Source organism: Papaver somniferum, chromosome 1 (genome assembly GCF_003573695.1).
Source record: "Papaver somniferum cultivar HN1 chromosome 1, ASM357369v1, whole genome shotgun sequence".
Classification (NCBI taxonomy): domain Eukaryota; kingdom Viridiplantae; phylum Streptophyta; class Magnoliopsida; order Ranunculales; family Papaveraceae; genus Papaver; species Papaver somniferum.
Genome location: NC_039358.1, coordinates 208838970 through 208864477, shown reverse-complemented (window position 1 = coordinate 208864477; position 25508 = coordinate 208838970). Strand labels below are relative to the sequence as shown.

Here is a 25508-nt window from a genome sequence, read left to right as displayed (position 1 = left end):
TGTCTCCTTCTTTGATTTCTATAAGATCTCTTTCTCACCTGCTTCATAGGCCATGACCGCTTGCGAAATTACTTTCTTTAGTTCTTCCCCTGCCTTGATTTTCTTAGATTTATTCTTTTCTCGGTGCAGCCTAGATCGCCTGTCCTCGTTTTGATGAATATCTATCTGCATGCATTGTCTCGCGGCTTGAGGATCGCCTACCACTTCAACGACGCCCCTGTAAGTGGGGAACCTCAACCTCTGGTGATAGGCGGAAGCTACCCCTTTGATGTCGGCGATCCAAGATCTTCCGATGATCGCCTCATATGGTGACACGACATCCACAACGCAGAAGGTGGTGAGGATATCCAGGTATCCTTCTCAGTCTGAGACCCTGAGTGTGACTTCTCCTTTTGGTATGATTACTGTCCCATTAAAGCCATAGATCCGATAGGCAGATGGGATTAGAATGTCGTCTGATAGCTTCATTCTTTTAAATGTGTCGTAGAAAAGGACTTCAACCGAGCTTCCACTTTTCACCAGTATCCTCTTGACTCACCACTCCTTCATAAGTAAGGTAATAACCAGTGGGTCTCCATGCGCTTGGCCATTCATCAGGACATCCTTAGCAAAGAAAGTGACCGGCTGCATCATCCAGGCCTCTATCGGTAAAGTTTTGGCGACACTGAATATCTCCTTCCCTGCCTGATCCCTTTTGTGAATTATTGACGTGATGCCCGTCCCCAAATCAAATCCTTGGGTTGTCGAGTGTAAAATCGTGTTACACACGAACTGGGTTCCCCGATCAATCCTTACTTGATGCATAGGTGCGTCGGCCGCATTGGGTGTGGGTGCTTTCGTCCAGACAAATTTCCTTAGGGTATCAAAACCGAATCAGATGTTGAACTATGTCCTTTACTTCCCGACAATTGTTAGTCGAGTGGACTCGGTACTGGTGATAATGACAGAATTCGGGATGGTGTTTTGGTTCATCAAATTGTATTCCCCTGGTCTTCGGGTATCTGATATCATTCCTTTTTTCTACTTCCTTGAAGATCTCTTCTAGTGGTGTGTTCAGAGGTGTATAATTTCTTGGTTCATGGCGAGGCCTCTTCCCCTTCTCGACCCACTCCTTTCTCCCTGAGGTTTTATGTGGTGGATCCGATCTCTTCTCGGGTCGCTTTGATGCCTCCTGAGGTGCCACCTCTACTGTTATGCTTGCCTCTTGTACTCCTCTGTCTTTGGACCCATCTTGTATTTCTTCTAATGCGATGTAGTGTTCCTGCATCTTCCTCATTTCTTTCAACGTCTGAGGTTTCTCTGTGAACATGTCTATCCAGATAGGGTCATACTTCCCGAACGAATTTTCGAATCCGAATATCTGTTGGTCGACTGGCGCCTTCCCGATATCGGTACACAATTTCCTCCACCTATCCGTTAGAGACCTCAAAGGTTCCTTGAACCTTCTTTCCAGAGTGAACAACTTGTTGACCCTAGGTAGGGCGATGCTGTTGTGCATATATATGTTTCAAGGAAAGTTTCTATCAAACCTCCGTAATTTCCGATAGATCCTACCGGCAAGGTATATAACCAGTTTCTCGCCTCGCCTTCCAAACTAACAGGAAAGATTTACACATGACGACGTCGTTGCTCTTCCATTGGAGTAGTGACATCATGTACATCTTTACATGTTCTACCGCTTCTCCGGTTCCATCAAACCTTGAAGTAAACGTCGGAAGCGTGCACTTTGGGGGAAATGGTGCTTTTTCTAGTTCCCGGGTGAAGGGAGTCTTTTCGGCTTCACTTATTACTTCTGCCAATTTATCATCTTCGCAATTTACAGACAGCTTTTTAACCATCTCCTCTTGTTCTTTGAGATTAGCTTCCATAGCATTGTCTGATCTTCCACTCCGTTCTGGTGATTCCTCCTCGGTTGAAGAGTTCTCGGGAGGACCATACCCTCTTCTCATTTTGTTCGGATTGGGCGTCCGTCCTTGAGGTGGTCGGGTGTCCCTTGATCGGGTTCGGTTACTTGATGTGCCCCGGCTAGACGATCCGCGCGATCTCTCCCCTTGATTTCGGAGCTAGTAATTCCCGTGTTCCAATGCTAAGTTCCTTCTCTGTAGTTCTCTCATGAATTCCTCCTTCCTCCTTTGGTTTGTCAGGATATCCATCAGTGTCGGATCCGTGCTTTCACGGATGGAGTGACCTTTCACATGGTTTCCTACTGTGGTAGGTGGCACAGTTGGTGGTGCGACGGGGGGTGCGGTTGGACGTACCACAGGAATATCTCGGGTCGCGTTACTTCTTCATAAACGAACTTGTCTTAGTCTCTCCTATTCTTGATCCAATGCATATTTGTACTCTGCACGCTGTCGAGCCTGCCTACGATCCTCTCGCATCACTAATGCTACTTTGTCGTCCTTAGTGTCTGATGCAGTCATTCCATCCACCATGTTTTCGGGTCTCATTTGGCTCGGGACGATGCATAAGGGGGGAAGATTATCGTCTCTCCTCAAATTAACCTCTTCGTTAACAGTTTTCATTCCTCCAGCAGGTGCTCGGGATTCTTCTGGCTGATGTTGTCGGCTGTTATGCTGTCGTGAATCCATCACTTCTTCTTGCATGCTTGTTCCTACTACCGTCCGATTCCTCAGGATCCTCCCTATCCCTGAAGTACTATCCATAGGCTCGGGTATGCCTTTTCTTCCGAGATTCGTCCCTACCTACGTCAGCAAAACATACAACACCTCACTTTGAACTGTTTTCGTAAAGGTTTATGAATGAAGTACAAAAAGAAAAGCTCTGACATCCAAAAGAAAAAAAATCCAACCAAGTACGATTCCTTCTACTTTTCCATGTTGAACTCAGCAAACTAGGTGGTTTTGACTAATATGACAGTTTTTAAAAAAGTGTCTTGTTACGTCGCTTTCGATACTCTCACCATGCATTAATCATTATTTGTCCTAACATTCCTTGTACTAGAAATCATTAACCGCCCGTACAGCTGGTCAGAAAATTTCTTTCTTGGCCAGGTTTTGATGTGGTGACCTCCTTCAAACGTTCTGTCGGTGTCACCACCAACACAAGTTACCAGAATGAGATTTTTCTCGACTCTTTTCTATAATTTCTCCTCGGAATTCCTCAAGGATAGTTTTACCTTGGGATTCTTTTGGGTTTTTCGTTTTAACTACGTTGTAAGGCTCTTGTCATGAGATCAGAACGCGATTGTCACCAAAGTGCTCGTTAGATCCTTTCTAGCCATAGTTTTGGTAACCCTAACTCAATGATTTTGAGCCGATTCACCGGTGTTAACGTTATGTTCATAGTTTTAATAAATCCCATGATTTGAAATGAAAACAGCCAGCGAGATGAAGTTTCTTTTTAGCTATGACCAAACATCAAAGATGTTATTTTGGGATCTTTTGAATCTTTCTAACAACTCGACTTAGCAAAGGAAATATAAAAGAACAATACCCTCAAGAAAAACTCAACACTGAGATTAAAAGAAGTTCCGCTATATCTACCTCAAGAAGTTTTTTAAGTAAAGAGATCACTTTTTGTAAAAAATAACAATTCTTAAGTTCCATCTACTAGCATGTCTAACCAAAAGAGTTCTTCCTTTAGCTTCAACTAACACACAAGGTGATTTAGGAGCTTTGGATTTATCTCTTTTAGCGACTGATTTCAAGGTATCCGAAGTTGTTATACGGTCCCCTTAATCGGCGCAAGAATGTAGATGTGGAAACTCCTACTACTACATCAAATGGATCTCAAACACACACATCATAAGTAAAAAAACAAGAGATGAACATTGACACAAGATATACGTGGTTCGACATGATTACCTATGTCCACGGGGGTGAAAGGATGATCTTATTACTCAATTCAAGGTTACAAGTGATGATTCTTGCATACAATCTCTCTATTCTCTCACAAGGTTGCTAGTGCTCTTCACTCCTGCTAAGTTACTTGGTCCTTAGCTCTTTACAAGGCTCTCTATTTATAGGCTACCATGTTGATACATCCAAGTTACAGTGTGAGTCATAGTATATCTTCCTTGATGTTCTTCTCGGGTGACGAGCGGTGTTTCTTCCGAGATGATGACCCGAGCTTGGTGAGTGTGGCTCCCGATATTCTTCTACCCGATGTTGGCCACTCGATATTGTATGATCCGATGTCGCCCTCTATCCTGACCCGACGTTATTGGCTTCCGACACCACTTTGACCAGATTCTTCTTATCTTCTCCAGCTACCCTGTCATAACATTTATTACTCTAGCGTCTGACAGACATCTCTCCATCACATCCGAGCTTCACCTTTACACGTGCTGGCTTCTCAGGCTCTTCTGGATATCTCTTTCCCCGTGCCAGACTTTAAGGAGATGATTCGGTGCTAAGCTCCTTCCTTAATAGAGAATTTTTTTGATGGGGGCGTGTTTTGAAGGGGGCATGGGGGACAAATTATTTATTGGCAAATGTCTTTCATATTAATGAATATTGTTTCCAAAAATATAAAAAAACTGTATTTCTGGAGAGAAAATTTATTTTCTTAATTGACGTTGGTGTTTTTGGAAATATAATTCATTAATATGTTGACACATGCCAACATATTATTTGTCCCCCATGCCCCCTTCAAAAAACGCCCCCATCAAAAATTTTCTCTCCTTAATATCGGTACGTCATTGCTAAGGATCCCTCCACCTGTACCTGTGGATTATTTACACCTTCAGTCATGGAGCTAAACCAAATCCAATTAAAGTAAGAAATGTTATTGAGCAAGCAGGGGCTATGTCAGCAGTAAATACAAATCGATGGGCCAAAGATAAAGGTGTTGCCAATCTACTTCCGGAGGGAGACTGCTGCAATGATATTTTTGCGTTGAATGAAAATGCTGAAGCTGTGAAATGGACTAATAGTGATGTTACAGTTGATAGTTTAAGTGTGCCTGCTAATTTCAATAATTGGAAATGTTAATATGTTGCAAGAGACATAAGTCATGTTGCAGAGAATATAGCTAAGTTTTAGTTGTAACTTGATGGATCCAGTGGAACGGACTGATGATTAGTCTTGATAATGCATTTCTTCTTTCGTATTGAAAAAAAAAACGCCATAGTGCATGGCTTATGCCACAAATCGGGGAGTTTAACCAATTTCGTTTCCAATTTATAATGATTAGTTCTATACAATCTAAATCGGTGCAGGTGTTGTAGCTACAACACACAGCAGCAGTAACAAACATCCGATTAGAAGAAGAAGAAATCAGAAAGGCTTCAAGTGAAAATCAAATGAGAGGAAATGTTAGCTAATGGCCAATTTGAGCTTTCTATAAACATCCCATTCAATGCAACCTCAAACAGCAATTTCTTGAACTTCCTAAGTGCCGGTGCAATCACACACCTCCACCGGATTACTACCGATCTTGATCCTACCACTAACCTTCTTCTTTTGTTACCCAATTGTACCGTTACACCTCTTCGTCTTCTCAGTCGTTGCCGTCGATTCCAACACCAGCCCATTATTCCTCCAACTGATCCATTACTCCCACTGCTGCTGGTGCTCACTGATCTCTTAAGCATTTTAATTTCCTGCTTTTAGTAATATGAAGCAATGCAATTTTATGGAGAAAGTTTGCTAGTTAGTAGTATTAAAAGGCTAAGATTTTGAATGAAATAGTTAGCATTGCTCGTATTTCCTTTTATAATGTGGGTTTTAGGCGAAATGATCATGATCAGCATCATTACTTGAATAATCTATCAATCTTTTCACTGATTATTTAATCAATATACTGATTTCTCTCTTCTTCTTCTTCTTCTTTTTTTTTTTTTGAGCAAATTTCTCTTTTTTTTTTCTGTGTACTGTATTACATCATTTCTCACTCCATAGCCTATGGTGCTAATCATCAAATTAGGACCTACCAGTCAAACTGTATTAAGTTAATTATTAATACCAAACAGCAGATGGTAAGTCATAGGTAGGTGATATCTGATGGACATTAGTTCGATAAGGGCAAGATTCTTTTGTAAGACGGTATAAAAATAAACAAAACAACCAAATGGACACTGCCAAAACCGAATACCTTCTTTGGGATATTTTTGTAGGACGACCTATTTTCATATGGCAAAAGACATTTGAAGTTCATTATTTCCATAAGTAGAGGTGTCCGATTCTAGTCATAAAAATTCAAGGTGATCAAACTTGTGGTAAAAAAACCTAGTCAGATGTTGGGATTCGTTAAAACTCTATCTTAAACTAAATTATACAAAAACCCCAAAATTTTAAAAACTTGATACAAAAACTCCAAATTTCAAAATTGGTTTCATCAAATTTTATGATGAAACCAAAAACTGGTTTCGTCAAATTCTACGAGGTTTCATCAAAATTTTGTTTTTTGGGGTTTTTGTGTTACTTTTGTTTTGACGGGTTTTTTGTGGATGGATAGTGACTCCTTTGGGATTATAACTCGCGGACAGGGTGGCAAAAGACATTTGAAGTTCATTATTTCCATTAGTAGAGGTGTCCGGTTTTGCTGATCTAAGTAATGAAAGAAGGCTATTATTGGGGCGTCACATTCCATTAGAGGGGCGTCACCTAATAGGACAAAAACGGGTCACCCAGAAGTAATATCAAAAACCCTTTATCTCAAATAATTTTGTAATGACCGAATAACCCTTTAGTTAATTTTAATTTTATTTAATTTAATTAGATAATAATTAATTTCTACGGTTGGAATCGATCCAAACCTGGACGTAAAACCAATTTCTACGGTTGGAATCAATCAAAAGCTGGACGTAAAATCAATTTCTACGGTTGGAATTAAAAGAAACCTGAACGTAAAATTGAATTTACGGCTAGGTTGATGAAAGGAAAATTTAATAAACTAAACCTAGACGTAAAATTGAAAATTACGGTTGGAATTCAACTAAATCTAGACGTAAAATTGAAAATTACGGTTGGAATTCAACTAAACCTGGACGTAAAATCATTTCTATGGTTGGAATTAAAAGAAAACTGGACGTAAAATCGGATTTTACAGTTGGAATTAAAAGAAACCTGGACGTAAAATGAGCTTCTACGGTTGGAAACTAATCCGAACCTGGACGTTAAACTACATGCAAATAAAATTTTACGGTTGGAATTAATCCTAACCTGGACGTAAAATCACTTCTACGGTTTTTAAGTTTTATTTTAGTTAAAGGGTAAGCTAGACATTTTATATATGTGTTAGGATATCCCATAACTACTTTTTTAGACATTAAAAATCCAAATGAAACCCCTCTATTGGAGTGTGACGCCCCAATAATAGCCTTCTAATGAAAAGAACTTCATATTAGATGAATGAAAAGAAAAAAGTCCCTTCAAGTAATCCGAATTCTGTATACTTTTAGAACATAATAACCCTATAAAAGTGAAAGTAAACCGAAACCTATCTGTGATTGAATTTCATGGATCAGGTGGGTGTTAAATCCATAAAAAACATTAATTAATTATCACAGTTAGTGCACGATCATTTATTTTATTTTTGGCTCATTATTTGAGATTTTGAAGCTTCGACGGTATCAGTTTAGTAGTTGATGGAGTGAATCAACGGATAGAGTCGTAGAGCCATGTTGGTCCTATACTCCCCAGAGTTCCGGAGACAGATATCATCTATATGACCCCCCTTATCAAATGATCATGATGTCCTATATAAGCGGCCCTTAACTAAATAGTACAAAATTAAGTGTAAAGGTTACTGACCTTCAAAAAGTTTAAAACCCTTGAAGCAAATGAAAGGGTGTATTGATCGGCTGATTAGTTATCCTTGACCATTGATTTCAATTAGAATTCATCAAAAATATGATATTAAAAGCTTCTAGTTTATTTAGTTACTTTGAGATTTTGCTTAGCTCATACTTATACTGTAAACATATTCATTTATTAGTTGTTTTTGTAGTTTCCCTTGAACTACAAGTCTACAACTCTTAGATACGTTGCCATGTGATGATAAAGATCATGAGAAATCTTGATGAGAGCAAATGTGGTGTAAATGACTCTTTTTCCACATCGAATTTGGCTTTTCTTATTTGTCATCTATTTCTTAGAAACTTCGTTTTTAACCAATTGAGGGGAAGATGGCGCTGACATAAGAGAAGATCTGAAAGCATGAAATGTCCCGTTATATTTATGAGAAGCCAAGAAACCGATTAAAGAAAACAAAGAGAAGGGAGGAAACAAACAAAATGTGGAGGATTTAGAGACCAAGACGTATCTATACTTCATCATCCGTAACAAATGAAATAGCATAAACTACAAAGATTAAGATTTCCAATCCACCTACTATAACATCAGTGCAGATTTAGCTACCTTATTTTTGGGATATGTGTGCCCTTTACTTGGATTTAAATAATACCAATTTGCGACATTCTTTTATGTTAGTTAGGTAAGCCTGCAAATATATTACAAAAAAAATAGCTAGGCTGCTGCCTCACAAAATAGGGCCATCCTCTAATCATCAGCATATTGCAGACAAAGTAAAGGAGCAGGACTAGCTACCCACCCATCTTACATGGAATCTGCTTTCTAGGCGAAGTGGCCAACTACATTATTACACGGTTGCTAATAGGATATCAGTTTTTTCTTAAGTACCAAAAATCATATAAGACAAATTAGATTTTTATTTTGCATCTTTATAAATTTTGTACTCTTCCAATAATCTGGCACGTCTGTTAACAATGTTGCATCATTAGCCTCCTTAAACTCAAGGTTGTAGGGGTTAGCAAAGGGAAATGTTCGATTGACGGCAGAGTCAATTTCATGGTCTATCCTGCCCTTCATTGTAGGTGAGACTTATGCCCAAAACTACCTGTCTACTAGTCCATGAGTCGGGGGTTTCATTTATTGTGACGGTTGGGACACATCACAACCGACATTTAGTCTAGCAGTCTCAATTACCAAATTATATGTGAATTTTCCAAACTCATAGGATTAAAGATTACCATTTGTTGATATAGTTTGTACCCTTTATAATTAGCCGCGAAGCTTGCTAGTCAAGCCCACCTATTCCGAAGGTTCTCGAAATTTCCAGATATCTTGTTTTCTAGGTTGCTTGACAAATAAGTCTGCACTACTATACAAATATAACCCTAAGAAGAAAGGAAACTCTATGCTTCTAACCTGGAACCATTATATCAAAAATACATCAATAATATATCTCTTCATATCGGGTTTCGTCTGTGGATGTAGGCATAACTCGCCGAACCAAGTTAAATTCTTTTTTCCTTTATTCATTTCTAATCCGTTTTCTAACGCTATTTTTCATAATCACCATCAAATCAATCATGTTTTATGCTAAAAGTTATTTTTGATACAAACACCGATAATTCTCATGAATTTGGTAACCCTCATTGCAATTTTGCATATTCTTATTAGTAAAATCAATTTTTACAATATTATGCATATGAAAATCAAGGAATTGACTCGATCAAGAGATGAGAGAGAGTGAGCGAGAAAAACAGAGTGGTGATGGAGGCAGGAAATTATTGTAACTTGAAAGGAAGAGCTTCGAAATATCCATGGAAACTTTTGGAAACAAATAGATGATTAAGATCCTAGAAATAGGATGGGGCGGATCGAGAGCATGGGTTGCATTCTCTAAGAAGGCTATTTTTTGAATTATTGATTCTCTTAGATTGATTCACAAAGGGAAAAACAAGGACTCGAGGGCTGAAATAGTTGGGGGAGATAATAGTATTGTGATTAAAATACAATCTAACAATGAAGGAGAATATGTAAGGATTTCTAGACAAAGGGAGGGAGATGGTGACAAAAATTATTGCATTTGTATCCCTAGTGGGGATGATAGAAGTTGTTGGTCTATACTGGTTGAGGTACTAGATTTACTCATGGAGAGGCAAGGTTTGAAAGGGAAGATTATTACGCTTCCAAAGGAGAAATATTTTCCATCATTTTCAACTTCTGTTAGTTCAAGGTTGCAAAGAACTGGGGTTGTAAAGATTTCCAGAAAATTAAACTGGAACTTTGTGGCAGTGTTAATCAAAAAGGAGATGGGTTTAAAAAGATATTTGGAGATTGAAAGATTGACATAATCTTCTGCGTTAGTTAAGTTGGAGGAGAAGGAGTGGTTGAGTATCTGGAGTCCTAAGAAATGGAATTACAGGGGCACTGAGATTGGTCTTGCTCAATGGACTAGGGATTTACCAGGTAAACAAACTAAGAAAGATGGTCAGAAGAGTGATCAGAAATCTTCAAAGAAAAAGCCGGGTCATGTTTTCGCTCTGGACAAAGTTGATGAACCATTAAAGTGGCTAAAAATCATAGGTTTGGATCATAAAGAGTGGACATCGCACACTATCTCTAAATATGGAATGAGTTGTCGTTGGGTGAGTTTGCTAAGATCGCAACTGAAACATTGAGAAGAGAAGGCACATATTTCTTCAGAATTGATGTTACCGGAAACTTAAGCCAGATACCGGCGGTGCTGGTTTCGGAGGTGGGTGAGAACAAGGTGTTGCTGACGGTGGAATGTGATCCGAACTATCAGGAGAAATTCCTTTTGGATGAAGCAAATTACGGGCGAGAAATCAGGGAATTTGATGTTTTTGCTGAGGAAAGTTTTGAGATTCAAAATTCGAATGGATTAAAAGTCGACGCGGTAAAGAAGGCACAGCTGGAGACTACAGCTGGTAGTGATGTGGAACATATAACTGCTGACGAGGTGTGTGAGATGGAGCAAAGTCAGTGATCTTATGTACCCAAACCCGATTCGAATCCAGTAAATAACCAATTGGTTATATTCGAACAAAACTCAGTTGGGAATGGTCAGTCTAATGAATCGAATTCTAGGGTTCTTGTGTATCATCAGATGGAAGAGGAAAACGAAGATGGAGAAATTCGAATGGATGACAGACAATTGGAAATGGGTATGAAGGAGATTAGGGAAATTAACCTTCTATCAGACATTGAAAATAGGGTGGTGAAGACGATGAGAGATATTAAGATTTCAAATATTGAATGCATGGAGAAGATTTTGGAGGCGTCGGAGCTGATGATGCTACATTGTTGTAGCTATGGTGGTGTCTGTGAAGGGGAAAAAGAAATTTTGAAGGGGGATATTATGAATCAGATAAAAAAATATAAAGAGAGATGCAGGAAGGCTTTATTGGAGAAGGATGCTTTTGAAGGGGGGAGTGAGTTGTTATTGATGGATGGTACCTCATCTAACATGGAAGCCAGTGAAGCTCAAAGTAGAACCTGATTGATGGATTTTAAACTTATTAGATGGAATGTCTGTAGGATGAATTCATTTGATAAAATTAATGCACTAAAAGCTTTGATTGAGAATCATAGGTGTGCCATCTGTTTGGTGCAGGAAATGAAGATGATGAAAATGAATCAATAATTGGTGAAACAGCTATGGTTCGATGATAATTATGATTAGATTTATCAGCCGTCTGCGGGGAGTTGCGCTAACAGTGGAGGATTACTATGCATATGGAACTCTGCTAAATTGGAGAAAATAGATGTGAGAATGAGGAATAATAACATTATTGTGGTTCTTAACACTAGGATGAATGGTTACAAATGGGCGGTTTTGAATATGTATTCTTCCTGTGAGTATAATTACATGTCTTTGTTTTGGGAAGACATGAAAGAGATTAGGCACTGGTGGAGTGGTCCTGTTTGCTTTGCAGGTGATATGAATTCCATTAGGTCACAGGAGGAGAGGAACAGGGGTGAAGCTGATAGAAGGAATGCTGATTTTTTGAACAACTTTATATATGATCAGGAATTGGTGGATTTGCCATTGTGAGGTGGGTCTTTTACCTGGGCGGACATGCACGTTGATCCATTACTTTGCAGGTTAGATAGAATTCTACTTAGTGTGGATTTAGATTTAAAGTTTCATGAGTCTGTTCAAATTGCATTGGCTAGGGTTATTTCTGATCACAAACCAATAATGTGGATTACAAAACCTAATATCAGCTGCAAACCTTACTATAAATTTGAAAACTCTTGGATTTTGCACAAAGACTTTATAAAGAAGGTGGAAGAGTGGTGGCAAGTGATGAATCTTCAAGGTGGTGCCAATTTTGTTTTCTTCAAGAAACTGAATAATCTGAAGTTTTTCTTAATGAGATGGGGAAGGGAGGAATTTGGTGGTATTAAAAAGGAGACGGTTGAACTTACAGAGAAGACCGACAGTTTAGATTTGTTGGAGGAAGGTGCTTCTCTGAATCAGGAACAATTTGCTGAAATGACTAGGTGTTGTCTGCAATTGAAGAACATAGAAGCTATGAAATCTAGGAAATGGTTTACAAGGGCGAAACAGAATGATTTCAAGTTTGGAGACTCAAATACTGGTTATTTTCATAGCATTGCTAATTCTAGGAGGAAGAGAAATACTATCGTTAAGCTGGAAATAGATGGGCAGGAATGTTTTGATCAAGGTAGAATCAAGATTGGGATGAAGAACTTTTATGCTGATTTATTTTCTGAAAAGAATGATGTGGCTTTCTCTCTTGATAATATGAATTTTACAAGAATAAATGAGGCTGAGAAGGAGGGAATGGAAAAGGAGTTTACAGAGGATGAGGTTTTTGATGTTATTAAGAAAATGGGGGCAAACAAGTCTTCAGGCACTGATGGCTTTTCAATGGAGTTCTGTAAAAGTTGTTGGCATATCATTGGAAATGAATTCATGAAGATGATGGAGGAATTTTATAGATTTGAATCTTGGGATTGAAAATTGAATTTTTCTTTTCTATCTATGGTTCCTAAGAAGGAGGATAGTTGTTCTCATAAAGACTTTAGACCTCTAAGTCTTTTGGGAAGTGCTTATAAAGTTCTTTCGAAGGTTATGGCAGATAGGTTGAGGATGGTTATGCCAAAACTTGTGTCTGATCATCAGGGGGATTTTGTTAAAGGAAAACAGATTTTCGATGGTGTTTTGATTTCTAGTGAGTGTATAGACTGCAGGTTGAAATCAAGGAAGCCAGATGTCTTGTGTAAGTTGGATATGGAGAAGGCTTTCGATAACATCAAGTGGAAGACTTTGTTGAATATTTTGGAGAAACATGGATTTTGGAAAAAATTTTATTTCTTGGATTAGGTGGTACATATATTCTTCTCACATTTCTTTTTTGGTGAATGGGACTTCAACGGAGAAAATCAAGCCTTCTAAGGGTCTTAGACAAGGGGATTCATTGTCCCCGTATATGTTTTTGTTGGTTGTGGAGGTGATGTCCAAGTTAATTACCAATGCTGTGTCGAGGGATCAACTTCATGGTTTTCAGGTTGTGGAGAATGGTATTGGTATATCTCATTTGCAGTTCGCGGATAATATATTATTATTTGTGAATGCATATTTGGAGGAGATAAGAAGACTCTTTGTTATTCTTAACTCTTTTGAAATGTTGACAGGCATGAAACTGAATTTAGAGAAAAATTCTCTTATTAGTGTTGGTGCAGATGATATTATTCAGGATTTGGCCATAGAGTTGGGGTGTGAGGTGGAAAGCATGCCTATCAAATATCTTGGCTTGCCTATAGGGGCAACGTCAAGAAATACTTCTGTGTGGGATGAGATTATACAGAGGATAAAAGTGAAACTTGCTACATAGAAAAAGAAGTTTTTTGTCCAAGGAAGGTAGACTTATACTTATTAAAAGTTGTGTTGCTAGCCTACCAATTAATTTTCTTTCTCAAATTCATATGCCTGCTGGTGTGGAATTAAAGATCACTAGATTAATGAGGAATTTTATTTGGGGTTCCAATGAGAACAAGAGGAAGATGTGTTGGGTGGCATGGATCAAGGCTTGCACGCCTAAGAAGATGGGAGGTTTGGGAATAAAGAATTTAAGGAGTGCAAGCAAAGATTTGAAGGATAAATGGATTTGGAGATACAAAAGGGAGAAGAATGCGCTTTGGAGAAAGGTAGTACAACAAAAGTTTAAGAACTACAGTGATACTTTGATGCCCTCGGATGATGCTAAGACATATGGTAGAGGTATGTGGAAGAATATCTTAAACTCTACTACTTTTATTCATGACTCTCTGGTCTTTTAAGTAGATAATGAGAAGTCCATTGGGTTTTGGATGGATAAATGGACAATTGATGGCCCCTTAAACTCTAAATACCATGCTATCTATAAAGTATGCAGACAAAAACAAGCAATTATTATTGAAGAAGGAAGATTTGTTTGTCATACTTGGAGGAATTTATCTGATATAGAACAACTAGAGTGGGATATGCTCTGTAATGAATTAGGGCCTATTTATCCTATGTCAGAGGTAAATGATTCAGTGAGTTTCTCATATAATGACTCTGTTAGTAAGTGTTATGAGATGTTACTTCAGGAGGAGGATGAATATAACTTTGAGAAGTTTTTGTGGAAGTCGGGAGTGCCACCTAAAGTTAGTTTCATGCTTTGGGACAATTTCCATGACTCTTTACCTATATTAACAATGTTGAAGCACAGAGATATGGATATTCAATGTGTTTTGTGTCCTTTTTGTAAGAAGGAAGATGAGTATACAGATCATATATTTTTGCATTTTTCATATGCATTCGAGGTTTGGGGTCATTTTCTGAAAGCTGTTAACGTCTCATGGTTTGTCCTTCTACTGTGTTAAGCATGTTTGAGTCTTGAAAATTTAACAAGCTTAAAGGAAGATGCAAGAAAATTTGGTGGAAGATAATATATGCTATTATGTGGCATTTGTGGAAGGAAAGAGGCAGTAGAGTTTATGGTGGTGGTAGACACAAGGAGGTTGAGGAGATTTGTCTTTTGATAAAGCAAACTATTCTTCTATGGTTTCATGATACTGATGTTTTTAAAGGTTATTCTGTTAACCAAATTTTGTTTAATTGGGATACCATTTTTCACAGTTAGATGATGTGTTGAATGTTCCTAGGATTGTAAATATTTTTTTTCTTTTTAATATAACCTTTTTTCTTCAAAAAATAAATAATATTATGCATATTTTTAGTAAATGCATTTTATTAAGCATTGATTCATTACTTCATTTAAGATATTAATGTACTTGTAACTGCAGATTTTCCTACAGTCACACCCAAGTCTCCTTTTCACATGATTGACTCATTTCAACCACAAACTCAAAGAAAAATTTCTAGATCTAACTTCTTTGAACTCTAAGTGATAATATGAAGTGCTAGAATATAAGGGAACACACAAATTTTGCATCGCTCGATCTTGAATAGATTTACATCCATGGATTTTACTATGATTTAATTGGTTTACAAGGTGAGACTCCATTAATGAGTTTTTGGAGCTCTAGATTTAGTTTTGGGAAGAAGGAGATAAGAGAGAAAATAAAATCTCCTCCCTTTCTCTCTCTTAGATATTTTCTTAAGTAGTAGAAAGTAGAAATGAATTTACAAATATAACCTTTACTTACAAACTAAGGGAACTAAGCTAAGATACTATGTTTACTATCCTAGAAAGGTTATACTACTTCGGCCTTCATTTGGCACCACATGTCGAGTATGGTATTTTGGTATCTGCATTTTGCCCTTTTTTTCCTTGAGGATTGCCTGATGAGCGATTCTTAAGGAAAAATCCGTTTTGGTACCGTCCTTGGAGCGAGACGTGTGGTGCTTGAGTGGATGACTTTGAGATTTGCTGATGAGGGAATGAGCGAAAGAATAATAACTTGAAAAGTATATACTTGCCTCTTATTCTTTCACGAAGTTCCGAAGCTTAATTGTTATATAGAAGCACCCTTCCTTGAACTTGTTGTTATCGATCATGAGTTATTTGTTGGACCCATTCATTTCTTCGTTTTGATTTTGCCCTTGTACGTTTTTTCTTTGCGAGATATCTTCGTCAACGTTACCCCTTTGCTTTAGACAAAATAATGCTGCAATCTCGTGTTGCCTCTATTATTTTGTCGTGTTACATGTAATGAGCTCGGGTTTGCTTGATCCACTTCTTGCACATCATTTCCAACGACCCCGTCGATTCTATCGTATTTCTCTTGCCGAGATATAGCTCGTTGTTCCACTCGATGTTCCCTTTTTGTTGATTGTCATTGACCGCTGAGTCCGATATTCCTCAACACGTCTTTATAGTCTTTAATTACGTCTGTGCCATCATTTTCAATCCCTACTTCGTTGGCTTTATAGTCTTCACCTGGTGGCTTCCGTCTTTGTCACCTCGCGGCTTTCGATCTCTTCTCAGTGGCCCTTCCTGCTTTCGGTCATTCCGCCTTAGCTCTCCTTTTGGTGCTGTTTCCAACTCTGCACGGGTCAGAGTGGCTGGCACACCTTCCTCTTTCGTCCATTGCGGTTTATCTTGCCTTTGCGAGCTTTCCAATTGTACCCTCAATCTTTGTGGCTCATGTAAGATTTCCTGATCCACAGTCCCTCTTCTTGTCCCGCATGTGCTTCTTTCTCGCACATTGTGTTTGCTTTCATTGTGGTGCTTTCTTCCTTCTTCACATCTTAGCCTATGATTTTCATATCTCGCCTCCACTAGAAGCCTCCTTAGGTCTCTCTTCCGTTCATATCCTTCTAGTATCCTTCTCCTCTGCATTCCTCGTTCGTCTTCTTCCTCGTAATATTTACAAGGTCCTTCCCTCGATATATGATTCGTTTTCGGGACGAAAATTTTATCGTTTCTGAATTTGCATCTCCTTCCTGCAATATCCCCATCACCACTTTGTTGCTGAGTTCATGCCCTTGTCGTGTCATCCGGTCGCCTCGTTTTTCCATTCCAGCTTTCTTTTCGGTTGGTATCTTATTCGACGGGGTGTCTTACTTGGTTATTTCCATGTCATATCCTCGTCAGCATCCTCCTCCTCCACCTCTCCTCGATTCGTCCCCTCTTCCGTGATAGCCCCGACTTTCATGATTCAGACAGGTTCCTTCATAGATTCAGATTCTTCGCTCGGCTTGTTCTTTCGTCGTTTTACGGTTTCTTGTCTTTCCCATGCCACTGATGTCTTCCTTTCTCTCCGGGCCTCCAACCGCTTGCTCCTTGGTTGTTTCTTTGCTTGTATCCCGCGTTATTGCTTTGTAGAACATGATTCCTTCGTCTTGACTCCTCATGTCTAAGATTTTGATCAACGTCATTTCTTCCAAGACCTCTTTGTTGAAGTTTCTTCATTTTTTGCGCGACGGTTGCCTCTCACTTTGTTAGGCCTTCCTTCTCCTCATCGAAGCTCTTCCTCGTATCTCCGATTTATTCCGCGTTGCTTTTCATTTTCTTGTCTCCTTTCATCTTCGTATCTTTGATCTTCCCATCTCGTTATTTCCATCGCCCTTCCCAGATCCTTTTCTTCGTCGCCGTATCTTCGTCGCCTCCTTATTTCCCTCCTCTATCGTCCTTGCGATCATATCTCCTTTGTCGTGAGCATATCTCTCTTGTCTGCTATATGTGTGCCTCCTTTTGCTTCGGTGGGTGAAGAAACTTTAGCTATCCAAAGCAAAAGTAATATGATGCTCCTTTGTTGCCTCCGCCCTTGTTTTATTTAGCGCCTTATGTTCGTTATGTTTTGAAGATATTGGTCTCGCTTCGTGTTTTTTTTGGTTCCTCGTTGCAAGGTTTTGGTTCTTCGTTCGTCCATTTATCTTCACATTGTTCCTTGCGAGCCCATTTTCTTTGCCTCATCGATTTCGCTTTTGCTCCAGGTTCGCTTCCATCCACGACTTCGTTCAACTTTAGCTCTTGCATTGAATCACTTCATTGCCTCCAAGTCTATTTTATTTCATTTTATTTCATGTTCTCTCTTTCTTTTGCCTCTTGAACGCATTTTGTTTCCCTTGCTACTCTACAAGGTCTTATTGCGCCTCCTAGTTAAGGTCTTATTGCGCCCCACTCTGTCATTAAGGGTCTTAATCGACGAAGTCTCAGGTGCTCGTTATTCTTTCGAATGACGATCCGTCAACCTCGCCTTAACATTCTCTATTGAGGTCTTACTTCGCGACAATACGACATGCCTAATTAATCCCATGAATAATAGCCCCATGATATTGCCGTCTTTTTTGGTCACGCAGCTCCCTAATCTGGAGGGTGCCGTCCCTTTATGTTCCCCCTGATTGCCCCTTCAAGGAGGTTAACCCTAACATGCATATTGGTTTCCTCCCATCCGGTTATTACGACATTCATTTGTTTTCGTGACTTCTTATCCCTTTCTCCGATGTGGATATTGGTTACGAAGTCACACCCTAAGTGAGGTTTCTTTGGGACCGAGTGCATCGTAGCCAAGACTTGCCAGACGGTCATGGCCGGTAACAATCCAGACGTCCCAGGCACCCGCAGATCAACCGAATACGTCGACGCCTTGGTCATATTTCTGCACCCCTTACCGAAGGCCATCATAAAAGGGACCCTCAGCGGATAGGTCTTATCATTGCCCCTAGCTTTCTGCCTGAGAGTTGTTCACGACACGCGTTAGGTCTTTGCCTCTTGCATTTTCATGTGAACTAGGGTGCATGCCATGGATTCCCATCCTTACTATGCGGAGTTTTTAAGGTTTCTCTTAAACCATTTCGTGAATCTTATTAGCCTCCTAATGTGAGGTCTTACTTTCTTGTTTTAAGGTCTCGCTTTTCCTTGCTGAGCTTGAATTACTTCGTTTCTTATTTGTCTTTGATTTCACTCCCTTTGCGGTTTTATTCGTGAACCTTGATGTTGTATTGTACTTCGTGTAGCGACTAAGTGAGCCACTCCAGTGGGTCGGAGTTAGTGTCTTCGCTGATTTATCACATTTCCTATCCGGTACTGCGATCGTCCTTTCTTCCACTTCGCCAATGATTTATCACATCGACGGCTTTGCGCGTTTCCTATCCGGTACTACCATCGTCCTTTCTTCCACTTCGCCAACGATTTATCACATTGACGGCTTTGTGTGTTTCCTCTTTTGGTCACTAGTGGACAACAACCGTTTTAAGATAGTCCATTAGTACCGTTTTAGGGAGTTATAAGACACTTTCATACTGCCGCTGAAAGTGCCGTAGATTCAGTGTCTTTTTCTGGAACGACACTTTCTGGTTGACTCAGATTTACGATACTTTCTAATTGTCGCTACGTAAGTCACGTGGGTTACGTCGTAGATTTAATTTTATAATATAAAAAAAAATCAGCTGAGTTCCAAAGCTGATTCAGCTGAACTCCAAATTAGACCTGACTGACTGCAGTATTTCTGACTCAGACGAAATAAAATAAAACCTAGATTTGATATTTAAAAAAAAATCATTGTATTGGTTACACATTTCTTAATTGAGTTCAGTTTACAATTAGGTTCAAAATCACAAAAGAATCTAAATAATCAAATCCTGAATTCATACAAAACATATATCCAAGTTCTAATGTGCAGAGGTTTGTTTTCTATCATTCTATACTATCCATCACCATCTTTCTTAGAAATAATTATTCTTAATGAATTTATAAAACCACAATATAGAAGAGTCCATACAAAAGTCTGACGATAGAAAATAGTCAAGAGTCCCGTATCAGTTGGATATATCCAAGTTCTAATGTGCAGAGGTTTGTTCTCTAACACTTAATGTGCAGTTCTGTTGGTATCTTGTTTCAACATCTCGATTCCCTTAACGAACGAGGCCAATCTGCATAACATAAAACTAATACATAATTAGACCAACAAATATTCTTCAATCAACAGATAAAATAAAAAATTCAAGTAAAAACTAGAACTCAAACAGAAGGGAAATAAAATTCAACTTACCTTCACCTCAAATCTTTCATTTGAAACAAATTATTCTTCTGTTTCATCACCAGAACCCAGAATGGAGTACAATCATAGTTACCTGAGCAAAATCTATTAGAATAAATTTTGAGGAGAACTAAAACGCTAATCAAATGAGTAATATCACCTCAAAACCCTGGACTAGCTTCATTCATTGTAGCTTCTAAGACCTAATTCACCCAAAACAAAAACACAAATAACATTTCAGAGATCAAGTACAAATAAATTACACATACTTATGGAATCAAATACAAATAAATTACAGCGAAAGAAAGAACCTCATATTCTGATGAAAAATGAGAAAGAATATTCATAGAAAAGAGTAAGAAATTATGGGTTTGTTACTGATTCTTACCAACTACGATGAGAATTTTAGACATTAGCGTGACCCATATTCTTCTTCTTCTTCACAACTAAAACCCTAGATTTGTTTAACTTATACAGAGGCGACTGAGAAGAACAAAAAGAACAAACAAGGGAAAAAAGCAGAGAAAAACCCTAATACCAAAATCAAAATGGAAAATCGATTTACCATATGTTGAAATTAAGATCTGCATAGGAAGAAGTGGTTTTGATAAAGTTGGTGAGGAAGAAAGAGGGAAAATCAAAGAAAGAGATAGACGGAGAAAAAAAGAAAATGGTTTCTCTCTCTCTGATAATCTGGTATAGATAAGGTTGTGAGATGTTTCATCTCTAGCCATCCATAAATTAAAAGAGTTAATCCTAACCATACAATTAAATATACATATTATAGGAACTATACTATTCAAATGACTTTGTCTAAGTCAACAAAAGTTCTGATACAACGACATGTTGACTTTAGTCAAGGACAAAGGACAATGTATCGTTGTTTATGTCAACAAAAGAATTTACACAACGACAATTTGAATTTAGTCAACAACACTTTTCAAATATAGTTACACCGAGATATGTACTTAGTGTCGTTTATAATGTCTCAGATAGCTCATTTTCCACTAGTGGTTGATTCCATCGTCTTCATCGATATTCTCTCCCATCTCTTCCGTGGGTTGTTTCCGTCGTCTTCCCTTGTATTTCTCTAGAACTATACCGGTTTTGTTTTGTGGATCGATTGCTTTCGTGAGTCATCATTCTTCTCCTTTGTTTTCTCCTAGTGGGGCCGAATGTTTCTGTTGTCTTGCAAACTTGTCTTCGTTGGCTTTGGCCTTCCGCGAAGTAGCTTTAAGTCCCACAAAAGTCCCACGAAGTAGCTTTCTCCACGAGGTATGTTCTCCACGAGATAACTTTAGTCCCACAAAATATCTTTCATCCATGAGGTATGTCCTCCGCATCCACGAAGCTCTAGTCCCACGAGGTAAATATTCACGAAGCAAAAAGTTATATTCACGAAGTAAAAGCCCTGCTTGAAGTGAGACTCAAAATCGTGTATGCATCTCCCAATTCAGACACTTCGCCATCTATGCCAACTTCCATTCATGAAAGAAATGAACAACACCCTACACTTATTTGCCTTCGCCCTTGACAGCTGAAGGAAAATATGCAAAAAATGTTGCGCGAAGGAGGAATTGAACTCGAGACCTGGCGTTCATTAAACTCAATTTCTCGTCGACTGTTATGCCTCTAGTTTGCGAAATGAAATATGACCCCATAGTATTTGTACTGTTTTTCAATCTTCCTGATTATGCACCGAATTTAATCATTCCTTGCAGATCCCCTTCCGTCTTAGCATCGTCCCTTAAATGGAGTCTCACCTTGTTCCCAATCGTGCATGCCACTTATCTCCTCTTCGTTGATTTCTCCTTGAGTTACATTGTTGATTTCTCCTAGAGTTATTTTGGTTTTACCAACGGTGACGACAAGATGGTTGAATGGTAGTGTCGAGATATCATCTTTGTTAACCTTCTTTCTTCCTTGAACTTGTGTTTCTCTTTTTTCGTCCCTTTTCTCGATGCCTGGGCTTTACTTCCTTTGCAGTTCGTTCCTTATGAATAGTGTTAGGAGTCCCCGGGCCTAACTAACCTCGAAAACCGGCTTGCAAGGTTAGGATTGTCCAAGACTTATTAAGCATGGAACCTAGGTTGCCCTAGGTGATGTGGTACTATTTAACACCCCCCTCAACGACTAGGGCTACACTGAACACGTTGCTGACTGGGCTACACTGGGTATGACACGCCGCTGACTGGGCTACACTGACTGATGAGTGTTTACACAATTAGATAAGGCAAATAAAATATACACCTAACAATATCTATAATATATACAGAAAGAATATATATGCAGTTACAACCAAATAACAAACACAATAATGTCAAGATATATAATATCTTGACCATATCTTAACACCCCCCCTCAGACTCAAGGTGGTGGAGTACACATCTTGAGTCTGGAAATTAAGAATCGAAGACGAGCTGCAGAGTGAGTCTTGGTGAAAAGATCATCCACTTGAAATTCTGATTTAACATACGGAAGAGTGATTGTACCTTTCTTGAAATGATGACAAGTAAAATGACAATCTATCTCTATATGTTTTGTACGCTCATGAAAGACATAATTGTGTGTAATTTGAATTGCAGCCTTGTTATCACAATACAGTGGTGTAGGAGCAGAAATTAGAACTCCCATATCACGAAGTAGCCACCGTAAACAAATGAGTTCAGATGTGGTGTGAGCAAGTGATCTATACTCTTCTCCAACACTTGAACGAGAAACCACACTTTGTTTCTTACTTCTCCATGAAATCAACGAGTCTCCCAAGAACACACAATAGCCTGTAATAAATTTTCTATCCGTAATATCCCCAGCCCAATCGGAATCTGAGTAAGCTTGAAGAGTGAGGTCAGACTTTGATGAGAAACACAGACCTTGATGAAGATACCCCTTGATATATCTTAGAATTCTGAGAACAACTGCATAATGAGTAGACCTTGTAGAAGACATAAACTGACCGACTATGTGAACTGCATGACTTATGTCTGGTCTCGTAATGGTGAAGTAATTTAGACTCCCTACTAGTTGACGATACAGTGTTGGATTAGACAATAGAGTCCCATCTGTAGGACTGTATTTTACATTCAATTCAAGAGGTGTGTCAGTTACCTTATTGTCACATATCCCTGCACGCTGTAGAATCTCAGATGCATATTTGAGTTGTGATATGAAATAACCAGTGGGTGAGAAAGTAACTTAAATGTTTCTTCATAATCAACACCATGCTCTTGTGCATAACCTTTTGCAATAACTCGTGATTTACATCGTTCAAACTCACTATCTGACTTGGTCTTAACTTTATAGACCCATATGCTTCCAACAACTGATTTTTCAAGAGGAAGGTCCACCGTTTCCCATGTGCCTACCTCTGCATGTGCTTCCAATTCATCATCCATTGAATCTTGCCATTCTGGAATGGCTGCAGCTTCTCTGTATGTTTTTGGTTCATAAAATGAAAAAATAGAAGACAAGGAACAGTGATAGTCTGCATACTTAGCTGGTGGTCTTCGATTGCGAGGTGGCAAAGAATTTTCTTCAGAATCAGGATCTCGTTCCTGAGTTGCACTGTCAGGTTGAGTCGTAGAGTGGTCTTGGTCATCCGTATTTGGTGGATCAACAACTAGAGGAGATGGACTTTCAGGAGTAGATATATGAAAAGTGCTAGGATTGGATTCACTAGGAAATGGATCAGAATAAGTGAAAGACTCAAAAGATAATGATTTGCTGCTTGGAAGTGACCAGAATGGAACTTTCTCCCAGAATGTGACATGACGAGAGACACGAAGCTTTCTATTAACTGGATCATAACAATGGTACCCTTTTTGTTCAATACCATAACCAAGGAAGACACACAAGACATTCTTTTGACCAAGTTTATGACGTTCACGTTCTGGAAGGAGTACAAAACAAGTTGAACCAAAGACTCGAAGCTCAGAATAGTTTGGTTTCTTACCATTGAGACGCTCATAAGGTGACAGTCCTCCTATGACAATTGTTGGGACTCTATTGATGGTGTAGACTGCAGTAAGGACTGAGTCTCCCCAGAAATTTGAAGGAACTGAGCCAAAAATTAACTGAGTTCTAGCTGTCTCTATAATATGACGGTGTTTACGTTCTGCAACTCCATTTTGTTCTGGAGTTTCAATACACGACAGTTGAAGAATGGTGCCTTAGGTTTTAAGAAATTCTTTGAATGGATTGGAAATATATTCCCCTCCTTGATCAGCACGAAAAACTTTGATCACTTTACCAAACTGAGTTTTTATCATGGTTGAGAAATCAACATATAACTTAAGAAAATATGCTCTAGAGCTGAATAGATATACCCATGTATAATGCGAATAATCATCAATAAAACTGACATAATACAAAGCACCTCCCTTTGACATAATTGTAGATTTACCCCAGACATCAGAATGTATAAGAGTAAAAGGTTCAGTTGAGACAGAAGTGCTAAGATTAAAAGAAAGAGCTGGTTGTTTTTCCAGTTTACAAGAGATGCAATTTGGTTCTTTATCTAACCGAGTATCTCCTAGTAAACCCTTATTGATCATATATGAAAGACGAGAAAAGGAAACATTACCTAACCTAGAATGCCAAGACATGAAGGAAGATATTGACACAGGTGCAGTGGGAGTAGCAGCTACAACATGACTTTTAGATTCCGCTGAGAGAGCAAGAGATTGAAGGAGATATAACCGACCAACTCTATGGCCTATCCCAACTAGCTTCCCGGTTTTGAGATCTTGTATAGCACAACCAAAAGGAAAACAATATGTGTTATAACCTTGATCACACAGTTGACCAACTGAAATAAGATTCATTGTAATATTTGGAACAAGAAGCACATCTGGTACATAGAAGTTATTTGAATTATTGACCAAGCCTATATGACTTGCAGTTACTGTTGATCCATCAGCAATATGAATCTTACGGGTGATGACAGGATGAAGACTTTCAAAAAACTTTTGATTAAAAGTCATATGGTTTGATGCTCCTGAGTCGAGAAACCATTATGTTGAATAAATACCTGAGGATATAGAGAAGGCAGATGCAGCTGTAGGGTTGTTACCAATTGAGAGTGCTTGTTTAATCATCTCTTGAATATCAGCAAGGTTTGGTGCTGAACCACCACCAGGTACAACTAATGCAGATGAGGTTGTCGATGTTGCATATGGATCTGTTGCAGATGAAACCGGAGCTGTCGTAAATCTGGTAGGTGTATTGAATTTGTTTCCTCCATTAGCATTGATCCTTCTCATGTTTCTTGAGGTTGGTGAGGTGCAGAATCTAGATGAGTGACCAAATTCCTTACAATACCCACGCTGTGTTGTGGGTGTGTCAGGTATTGTGGCAGCAGGTGATGTATTGGCCGATGGGAGATTGCAGTTCCTTGCCAAGTGTCCAAAGGTCTTGCAGTTATGACACTGTACTTGAGACATATCACGTTGCACTTGAGCATTTGAGTTTCTTGGAAAATTGTTAAGGCTGGATCGTGAGGGCACAACAAATACTTCTGATATCTCCGGTGTGATTCTTTTCCTTGTTTCTTCTGTAATAAGTTCAGACAAAGCAACTTCCACCGTGGGAAGAGGTGAACGATGAAGGACTGATGCCCTAACAGACTCAAACTCATCACGCAAAGCCATTAGAAACTGAACTAAACGTGTTTCCTCTCTATACTTCTGCCACAATTCCAAATCTACGGTCCATATTGGTTCCATGAGTGCTAATTGATTCCAGATTAAAGACATCTCAGAATGAAAAACAGAAATAGACTGATCATGCGATTGTTTTATAGATCTAATAACTTGTTCGAGTTTATACCTCTGA

General features: G+C 38.8%; 2 protein-coding genes across 2 annotated transcripts; one reads left to right on the top strand and one right to left on the bottom strand.

Annotated features, from left to right (window-relative positions):
* Nucleotides 1-862: 862 nt before the first annotated feature.
* Nucleotides 863-1949, bottom strand: LOC113359265. Its single transcript, XM_026602931.1, has 2 exons — nucleotides 1600-1949; nucleotides 863-1487 (listed from the first exon to the last, which is right to left on the bottom strand). Exons 1-2 carry the CDS (start codon nucleotides 1947-1949, stop codon nucleotides 863-865), a joined length of 975 nt encoding a protein of 324 aa, XP_026458716.1.
* A 9559-nt stretch (nucleotides 1950-11508) lies between these two features.
* Nucleotides 11509-12723, top strand: LOC113359257. The gene is made up of 2 exons (XM_026602925.1): nucleotides 11509-11786; nucleotides 11841-12723. Exons 1-2 carry the CDS (start codon nucleotides 11509-11511, stop codon nucleotides 12721-12723), a joined length of 1161 nt encoding a protein of 386 aa, XP_026458710.1.
* Nucleotides 12724-25508: the final 12785 nt, after the last annotated feature.

Excerpts from the sequence above, each read along its gene's own strand:
- LOC113359265 (XM_026602931.1), bottom strand. The coding sequence starts at position 1,949 with ATGAGAAGAGGGTATGGTCCTCCCGAGAACTCTTCAACCGAGGAGGAA. Across the intron at positions 1,488-1,599 it reads GTCATGTGTAAATCTTTCCT|CATCGCCCTACCTAGGGTCA; the intron begins GTTAGTTTGGAA and ends TATGCACAACAG.
- LOC113359257 (XM_026602925.1), top strand. The coding sequence starts at position 11,509 with ATGAGGAATAATAACATTATTGTGGTTCTTAACACTAGGATGAATGGT. Across the intron at positions 11,787-11,840 it reads GAATTGGTGGATTTGCCATT|GTTAGATAGAATTCTACTTA; the intron begins GTGAGGTGGGTC and ends ATTACTTTGCAG.